General features: G+C 50.2%; 2 protein-coding genes across 2 annotated transcripts; both read right to left on the reverse strand.

Annotated features, from left to right (window-relative positions):
- Positions 1 to 3,711: 3,711 nt before the first annotated feature.
- On the reverse strand, positions 3,712 to 4,858 carry LOC147971474 (uncharacterized). Its single transcript, XM_087526123.1, has one exon. It carries the CDS (start codon positions 4,825 to 4,827, stop codon positions 3,766 to 3,768), a length of 1,062 nt encoding a protein of 353 aa, XP_087382249.1. The 5' UTR covers positions 4,828 to 4,858; the 3' UTR covers positions 3,712 to 3,765.
- Positions 4,859 to 5,136: 278 nt separating this feature from the next.
- On the reverse strand, positions 5,137 to 8,154 carry LOC125509098 (uncharacterized). The gene is made up of 5 exons (XM_048673978.2): positions 7,815 to 8,154; positions 7,530 to 7,712; positions 7,156 to 7,278; positions 5,959 to 6,102; positions 5,137 to 5,861 (listed from the first exon to the last, which is right to left on the reverse strand). Exons 1-5 carry the CDS (start codon positions 7,923 to 7,925, stop codon positions 5,388 to 5,390), a joined length of 1,035 nt encoding a protein of 344 aa, XP_048529935.1. The 5' UTR covers positions 7,926 to 8,154; the 3' UTR covers positions 5,137 to 5,387.
- Between the last annotated feature and the right edge of the window lie 1,779 nt (positions 8,155 to 9,933).

A 9,933-nucleotide genomic window follows, 5' to 3' on the forward strand; every position in this document is an offset into this window, starting at 1 on the left:
GACAAGATTACTGCTGTCGATGGTGAGCTTAGGACAATAGATTTGGGGGAACCAGCTCAACCCTCTAGGGGTGGCCTATCACATATATATATATATAATGAAGGGGTATACAACGTTACATCATATGTATACATATACATAAGCTATACAGTCTAACACCCTCCCTCAATCTTAGCCACTTTCTAAAGAATCTAGAAGGGTAAGATTGCGCCGACAAGTCTCAAACTGTGGTAGAGGCAATGGCTTGGTGAAGATGTCTGCAAGTTGATCCTTGGAAGAGATAAACTTGATCTGTAGTTGCTTCTGAGAAACACGTTCCCGTACAAAATGATAGTCAACCTCGATGTGTTTCGTTCGGGCATGAAATACCGGATTAGCAGAGAGGTATGTAGCACCGATGTTGTCACACCAAAGAACAGGAGACTGTGATTGAGATATACCCAATTCCTGAAGCAAAGACTGTATCCATATAATTTCGGCAGTTGCATTGGCCACAGCTTTATACTTAGCTTCAGTGCTGCTACGCGAAACAGTAGCTTGTTTCCGAGCACTCCAGGCAACCAAGGTAGAACCAAAGAACACAACATAGCCCCCCGTGGATCGCCTGTCATCCGGACTGCCAGCCCAGTCTACATCAGAATAAGCTGAAATGACCCCAGAGGGGTGCAGTCGAATGTGCAAACCATAGGACAATGTGAAGCGAATATAGCGCAAAAAATACGCTTAACCGCAGACCAATGAGTATCACGGGGTGCCTGGAGATACTGACAAACTCTGTTGACAGCAAAAGAAATATCTGGACGTGTGATCGTCAAATACTGAAGCCCACCAACAATACTCCTATACTGGGTCGCATCAGCAGAAGTCAGAAGCTCACCATCGACAACAGTAATCTTGTCAGTGACAGACATAGGTGTCGTACTCGGTTTGCACTTAAGCATACCAGCCCGCTGCAGTAAATCCAAAGAGTACTTCTTCTGCATCATAACAAGACCATCAGAAGAAGAGGAAACTTCCACACCAAGAAAGTAATGAAGCCTCCCGAGGTCTTTGACTGCAAAATCAGCACCAAGAGACCGAACAAGAGCAGTAGCAGCCGACGGAGAGGAACTGACAAGGATAATATCATCCACATAGACCAACAGATACATAGTAACCTCAGGCTTCTGTAGGAGAAATAACGAAGAGTCAGCAGCCGATGATGCAAAACCATGAGCACGAAGAGTTGTCGCAAGACGAGCATGCCAAGCACGAGGAGCCTGCTTCAGACCATAGAGTGCTTTGGTAAGACGACACAAATAATCAGGATGATCAGGATCAGAAAAACTAGGGGGCTGCCGCATGTAAACCTCCTCCTCTAGAATACCATGAAGGAAGGCATTCTGCACATCAAGCTGGCGAAGAGACCAACCCCGAGTAACTGCAAGAGAGAGAAGAAGCCTGATAGTAGTAGGTTTAACCACTTGACTGAAAGTGTCTTCATAGTCAAGACCATAGCGCTGCCGAAAACCACGAGCAACCAGTCGCGCCTTGTAACGCTCAATAGATCCATCAGAATGCTTCTTCACTTTAAAAACCCATTTAGAATCGATGACATTCACTCGGGGTGGTGGAGGAACAAGAGTCCATGTCTGATTACGAAGAAGAGCACGGTACTCCTGCTCCATGGCCTCTCTCCAATGAGGTATACTCAAGGCAGCTTGATAGGTACGAGGCTCAGAAGCCGGATCAGCACGAGCAGCCGCCATGCATGCAGCCAACCAAGCAACAGTACCATCATGGCGTTGTTTGGGCTGAAAAACACCACTGCGGCTCCGCGTATGTGGCCGTTGAGGAGCCAGAGAAACCACCGGAGAGGGCTCAGTCGATACTGAACTGAGCAACGGTGACGGTGACGGCGATGGAGACGCCTCGGCCAGCGACGGAGAAGCCAGCGACGGGGCAGCCTCATCCAGCACAGGCGATAGCCGGCCAGCGACAGAGGCAGGTGAACTCGGCCCAGGCGAAACCGGCCTAGGCGACATCGGCGTAGCAGGCCGAGGGGGCGACGGAGCTGGTGTAGCAGGCCGAGGAGGCGAGGCCGACCCAGTTGCCAACCGAGGTACCGGGGACACCGCGCCGGTCGGCAAGGGCATCACAGACAGCCCAGGCGCTGGTCCAGAGGCTAGAGGCGCCAAGTCACCTGGCATCGCTGGTTCGACCGAACGTGCATGAGCACGAGAATCGACGCCATGCAAGGGTGCACCCTTATCGTCATTAGGCGCAGGGGAGACCTACGAGGGAGACACTGGTGCCTCCAAGAGTTCAAGCCGAGCCCCGCGTCCAGTGCCTGCACCATGGTTAGGCAGCAAAATAGGAGAGTATACAATATCATCAAATTGGTCAGAGGCAACAGAGGATGAATGCATAGATGGTGGTTCAGTAGTGGACAGAGGAAGTTTGGCAAATGGAAAAACATGCGCATCAAACACGACATCCCGAGATATATAAACACGATTGGAGGGGACATGAAGACATTTGTAACCTTTATGAAGGGAGCTATAGCCAAGGAAGACACACTTCTTGGAACGAAACTCAAGCTTGCGCTTGTTATATGGACGAAGATGAGGCCAGCAAGCGCACCCAAACACCTTGAAGAAGGTATAATCAGGTTGTTCATTAAGGAGAACTTTTATGGGAGTCTTCATGTTCAAAACACGAGTGGGAGTACGGTTTATGAGGAAACATGCAGTGGTGAGAGCATCACTCCAGAAGCGAAAACGGAACCGATGCATGGGCCAGAAGAGTAAGACCAGTTTCAACAATGTGGCGATGCTTACGTTCCACAGAACCATTATGTTGATGTGTATGTGGACATACTAAACGATGAGCGATCCCAAGCGACTGAAAGAAGGAGTTGAGATTGCGATACTCACCCCCCCAGTCCGACTGAACATAAACAATTTTGTGCTTGAGAAGACGTTCAACATGTTTTTGAAACTGAACAACGATATCAAACACATCAGATTTGCGTTTAATAAGATAAAGCCAGGTAAAGCGACTATAAGCATCAACGGAACTGATATAATAATTGTGACCACTGACAGAAGTCTGAGCAGGACCCCATACATCTGAAAATACAAGTTCTAAAGGATGTTTCACCTCACGACTAGACTCCGAAAAAGGAAGTTGATGACTCTTCCCCTGCTGACAAGCATCACACACTGTTACATCTTTATTACTAGATATGCTAGGAAGCTTATGACGATGCAAAACATGACGAACGATAGGTGTGGCTGGGTGACCAAGACGAGCATGCCACTGTGACGAAGATACCCGAACTCCACTGAACACACGAGCGACATCAGGATGCTCCAAACGATAGAGGCCCTGGCACAACCGCCCGCTAAGAAGAATGTCCCTCGTGCCCCGATCCTTAATAAAAAGATCAAAGGAATGAAATTCACAAAGCACATTATTATCACGTGTGAGTTTAGGAACTGAAAGAAGATTGCGTGTCACAGAAGGAACTCTAAGCACATTACGAAGCTGAAGACTCCTATTTGCATGCCTAGTAAGAACCGGCTCAACCCTTTTAGATTCTTTAGAAAATGGCTAAGATTAAGGGAGGGTGTTAGACTGTATAGTTTCTGTATATGTATACATATGATATAATGTTGTATACTCCTTCATTATATATATATATATATATATATATATATATATATATATATATATATATGATAGGCCACCCCCTAAAGGGTTGAGCCGGTTCCCCCAAATCTATTATCCTACACTCTCTTCCGCGCCTTCCTCCCCCGCGCTCTTGTTACCGCCGGGGTCGCTCGTCGTCGCCGGCTTCGGCGCGTGGTCCGCCACGCACTGGAACCGGCAGGATATCGGCTTCGGCTTCCGCTCCTCGATCATCAGCGCGCGAAGGCACCGCCTCGTCTTCGGCGGCGCCGGGGACGCCTCGCCGCTGCTCGCTGCTTGCGGCGGCGGTGTTCTTGACGGTTCCTCTGGCTTCTCCTCCCGCTCCTCCTTGCCCTGCCCCAGCGCAACACGATCCTCGTGCGTGTTCTTGATGTCCACGCGCACCCCGGGGTCGCCGGAGTTGCACGTGCTCTCCTCCATCGCCGAGTTGTTCACGCCCTGCACGTTGCTGTTCACGTTTGCGGCAACCGACGGCGGCCTCGCCGAGCGCTCCGGCTCATCGGTTCTTGGCAGTGGCGCGCCGCTGGGGCCGTTGCCGAGGACCATGCTCGCGCCGACGTTGTGGCCGGCCAGCGTGAAGACCCGGTACCCCTGGTTGCCGATGTCCGGCGGGCTCGGCGCCGGCGTCTCGCGGCCGGCCAGGCTCTTGAGGCCGTCCTCGATCTCCCGCCGGTACGGCGCGCGGGCGCCGTCGAAGAGGCGCGCCCTCGGGAAGCCGGAGATGGAGATCTTGGCGCCGTCATTCCCACGGTCGCCGCCCCCGCTCGTGCCCTGCTCTGGGCCCGTGGGCGGCGGTGGCGACCTCGAGAGCGTCAGCTCCAAGTCAGCCATGGCCGGCCTGGCTCCTCGTAGCCGCAGCGAGTCTAAAGCTTCAACAGCAACCGTGTCTGACTCGTCGGACGAGTCAGCCTGGATGGGGATGTCTTCCTCCACGGCGCGTGACGGAGGCGCTCGCCGTGCGGGCTCCGCCGGGGTTGGTGGGGGTGGACCGGGTGGCTGAGGTCGAGGCGGCAGTGGCATTGGCGGCCGCGGTTGCTGGCGCCACGACCCCACATTGCTTCTGTAAGGAAGCCAGAACCGGAACGGCTGCGGCTGAGGCGGCGGCATCGACGGCGGCCGTGGATGGTCGGACATGGCTGCCGCGCGGTTGATCAGTGGGCTATAGAATGCAAAAGCTGTGGTAGGGTGGTAGTTTCATAGGGCGACGTTGCCTTGAGCATGTGTAGTAAAGAAAGGAATTGGAGGCTTTCCTTGCCTTGAAGATTTGGAGAAGGATGGATGAACTAGCCCACAAGTTTTGGCCAGGTTTAGAGATTGGCATCTGGTTCATCTGGCCAGCTTCAGTTTTCATGAAACTTTGATTCACATGAGCTCACATCATCACACAGCAACACTGTAATTTTGTTAAAATATTTTAAAGAAATGTACTAGGCACGCCAAGCATGAAGATCAAGCAACTTCAGCTGCCCAGAAAGTTCAGAACTGCATATCAAACTGAACCAAAGTAATGATAGCTTCTGGTCGAAGTAGAATTTCATTTGTAACATCATCAAAACAATTATACACCATTCAACATCTCTATCTCAGACATGCTCATCCATAATCATGACCAGTAATCCAAAATTCGAGGAATGCTACACCATCAACACAAAACTGCAAACATATACACTAACTTAGTTATATATTGATCAGGCTTAATAGCTTATCCTGCCCCTATTGTCTTGTGTCAATCTAAGGGAACTTCCATGTCGTCCAGCTTTTCTTCTCTGTCGCCACCTTTCCTTAACATCATTACAATCTTCTGTTAGAACGTCTCCATTAACATCACGATTTTCTTCAGTATGCTCGTTGGCATCCCCATTGCTTGCCAGGCCTCGCAGCCGAGCAGTTTCCGCTATTAGGTCATTCACCAGCATCTCGGTCGTCCTTGTGGTAATCCCTCTCACATACCATGCGATGGGCTGTGGGGGCAACAGAGCAGGTTCAATAAGCTGATCCAAGGTAATGGCAGATCCAACTCTTCCTCTGCCAGCAGAACAAGAATCATATTCTTCCAGCGTATGTGGATCAAGAGGAAGGCATGCTTCCTTGTCAACAAATAGGGGCTCTATTTTCCAGCAACCCTCAAACTTCTTCATAAAACCACTTCGCCCTTGTTTGAACTTCACCTGCAAAACATTCATAGCACGAAACCATATATCATGGTATCAGAAAACAGATCGCACATGTTGCTAAAAGGCTTGTGGGAAAGTTTCAAGTTATTACAGTGTGATTTCTTCTGTCCTGGTCAACAAAAACATGGACTGACAAGATGCCAGACCACCAAAGGAATTTCCATATCGCTGCCTGTTCCACTTCAACTATCTGCCTCGACCCTTCATCAAGCAACACGTTCCTCGACACCACTTCCTGAAAATTAGAATGAACCGTGCATGGGTATTGGGTAAGATAACACAATTATTTCTCTAGAAGTGATTCCTTGGGTTGTTTAACTTTCAGGAAATCATGAACAATCACATGCATGCTGCATGTCCTCTCATGTTTTCTCTCAATGATTGCAATATAGCTACTCCGAACACATTCTGTACAGGAACACATAACTTCTTAAAAAAAGGGAAGCCCGGTGCATGTAGCTCCCGCTTGCGCAGGGTCCGGGGAAGGGTCCGACCACTTTGGGTCTATTGTACGCAACCTTTCCCTACATTTCTGCAAGAGGCTGTATCCAGGTAGACCTGGCCATGGGCAGCCCGGCCCGGTCGGCCCGACCCGGCCCAGCCTGACGTCGGGCCAGGCTCGGGCCTAGATTTCAAGCCCGAAGGCCAGGCCCAGGCCCGCCATATTAGCGCGTTAACGAAGAGGCCTGGCCCAAGGTCTGGCAGGCTTTTACACTGGCAGGCCGGGCTTGGGCCTGATTTTTAGGCCTGACGCCCGGGCCATGCCAGGCCCGGGCCTGGTTTTTTTGCATCGGGCTTGGTTAGGCCCGGCCCAAGGGATGGCCAGGTATATTTGCAGGTCACAAGGCAGCAGCTTTACCACTGCGCCAGGACAGGAACACATAACTTTGCGGGGAAAAAATCGCATTTCAGATTGTGTCATTCGACATACCGATAGACTTCAGGATACATTTATAGCACTTACAACCTTGCAGGCCAGCCAGTTAATTATCTGTTAAGTTAGTTAACGGGCATCAGATAAATGTATGAAGATAATACAATTTTCCGGGGAATTGCATCCCAATTTTTCCGGGGAATTGCATGACAGAACCACTTTGCTCTATACAATGACATAAATACAACAATGACTGAGTGCCTTGTCCGTATAACTAGTAGAACAACAGAAACTTTTTGAGAGACCAACACTTAAGAGCAACTTTAGAACAGAGCATCATGCAGATCCCTTAACGGTCACAAGTCCATTCCACCTCAGTCATTAAGGTCATTCTAAGTAATTAACTGTACGCACCTTGATATTTTTGAACACTCTTTTGTTCTCCGGGTCAATTATAATGTTGTAAACTGCATCCGGTGGTAATCCTGCCTGAAATCTTAGATTGAGGTTGCAAAGAGAGCCTTGTGGCACAGTCACCTGTAAACATTGATTAGATAATGTAAGGTTAGGACATCAAATTAATTCCTAACAAGGATATCAAAATAATTCAATAATCTGGAAATAATTATGACCTACTGGAACATCAAACTCAGAGATGTTCCAATAAGAAGAATGATTTCCTTGTGTCCAATTTAATTTTCGAAATATATAAGCCCATCTTTTAACCTACAATACAAGCATTCCCAATCGCAATCCTTGTATCGCAACTCGTTATGAAATACTAGTACCTTGATTTCTGGAGGCTGATCAGTCCAACTAGGATTGTCCCTCCAAGCCTGGAGCTGCCGGTCCAAGCTAACCTCTGAAGCAGCAGCAGCGGTACATGCTACCCTCACCTTCTCTGGTGGCATTTGTGCCTTGATACCCCCGCCGCTAACACCATCCGTCTTCAAGAAACGCCCAAAATGTAGCTATCACAAGATCCAAACATGTCAGTTTACATCTGCCCAACCAATTTCGACCCCATCGATCGATAACAAAGGATCTCTTCACCTGATCAAGAAGCAACCAACCTTGAGAGAGCTCTGAATCTTATCCGGGATCCGCATGAGGCTATCGATAGGCTTCTGTAGCCAGCCGTCCGTCCGGAGGCTCACCCCCGGTTCTTGATTACTGCTTCCCATTAGAAAAAAAAAACAGAGCGGGCACCTAATGCGCTGGAACAAGATCTAGCCTCGGGAAAAATGGGAGAAATGGGGATTCGGCTGAGGTGGCGACTGGCGCCGGAATGGGCGGACTGGAGGACGAGCACGCGCTCCGGTAATCTTCGATTTCCTTTTTGCGATGAGTGGGAGGAAGCCAAGTGGAGCACGAGAGAGACCACGACTTCCGGAGCCCAGTCCTTTTCTTTGCCTGGTTCATCCAATCGCAATCCCAAGAGTGTTAAGAGCAACTCCAACTTGCCGGAAAAGAATTCAGTTTTGCTAAAGATGCTTTGTGATTTGTGAATAACACGTGTCATCCGTTAGGGTGGGTCTCACCTACTAACCGTGAGACCTGATTTTATATATTTTTTTCTAACTTGCCGACCCATTTCGTCTGTGTGCCCGTTCGGGTCAAAACAAACATAAAAATCGGTCTAATACGTTGGTCCAAACAGACGTGCGTCCGCTCTTCGTTCGCCGCGCGACCCGTTCCTAGCTCAAATTTGGACCTCATTTGCGTCGGCGCGGACGCGAGCGACACCCGCCTGCTCCTCCCTCTGACCCGCCAGTCGGTGGCACATAGGTCATTCTCTTCCACACATCGACAGCAAGCCCCCGGCCGCCCCACCCTGTCGCCGCCGCCCAGTTCTGATGCCCTCGCTAGTAGTCTGCACCCACATACCTCCCCCACAACACGCCACCTTCCCACGTCATCGCCGCCACCACCGCCTCACCGCCGGGCCACCGCAGCTTCTTCCCCGACGTCGACGCAAGCACCACCTCGGCCCGGCACGCCCAGCCAGCTCCTTCGACAACGCCAGCACGCTCGCCTGACGCCACCAGGCTCGCCAGACGTTGCCGAGCCAGCTACTTGGTCCAGGGGAGGCACACATCTCTTCGCCGACCTACTTCTTCGATGACGCCCGTAAGCTGTTCGGCGGTTTGCCCACAAGGTACAAATGGACTCCGCCGACGAGTTCTTTTTCCACAATTTTCTTTGCGACTCGGATGATTCTTCATCCGACGATGAGGAGATGGTGGTTGCTGTGTTGGTCGTCCATGACCACCTTAGTAGGCAGCGACCGTTGTTCCGGGGCTTGATACCGGGGCACACTCTGGCGTTTAATCGCAACCGAGAGAGAGGTTATTTTCTTCTTTGGAAGGACTACTTCGAGACACCCAACCCCCTCTTCAAACATCACCAATTTCGACGTCGTTTCTGTATGGCTAGGCATGTTTTCAACCGTATTCGGGAGGGGGTGGATGGATACAATAAGTATTTCGAGTGCAAGGAGGATGCCCTTGGAAAGATTGGCTTCTCCTCTTATCATAAATGCACTGCAGCTATCCGGATGCTTGCTACGGAGTTCCCGGTGATCTCATTGATGAGTACGTCCGTATGAACGAGTCTATGTGCCTAGACTCAATGTGCAAGTTCTGCAAGGCTGTGATTGCAGTGTTTGGCCTAAGTACTTGAGATAGCCAAATGTTGAAGATACAACCCGCTTGTTGACGAGAATGCTAGCAGGGGCTTCCCAGGGATGCTTAGTATAGCCTATATGCACTGAGAGTGGAAGAACTGCCCTTCTGCTTGGCAGGGACAGTATAGGGGCCATGTCAAAGCTTGCACCATCATACTTAAGGTTGTGGCTTCACAAGATCTCTGGATTTGGCACTCTTTTTTCGGCATGGCCGGATCTCACAATGATATCAATGTGCTTCAACGCTCTCCGGTGTTTGTATGTCTTGCCGAAGGCAACTGCCCGCCGGTGAATGTTAACATCAACGGCCACAACTACAATAAAGGATACTACCTAGCTGACGGTATCTATCCTCAGTGGACTACTCTTGTGAAGACAATCTCCAGCCCTGTAGGAGAGAAGAGGAGGAGATTTGCACAAGAGCAAGAGAGTGCTAGGAATATATGGATCATGCCTTTGGTGTTCTGCAATCTCGATGGGGCATCATTCGGTATACTGCTAGAACT

The sequence above is a fragment of the Triticum urartu genome, chromosome 5A (genome assembly GCF_056163025.1).
Source record: "Triticum urartu cultivar PI428250 chromosome 5A, HENAU_Tu73, whole genome shotgun sequence".
In the NCBI taxonomy this organism is placed as follows: domain Eukaryota; kingdom Viridiplantae; phylum Streptophyta; class Magnoliopsida; order Poales; family Poaceae; genus Triticum; species Triticum urartu.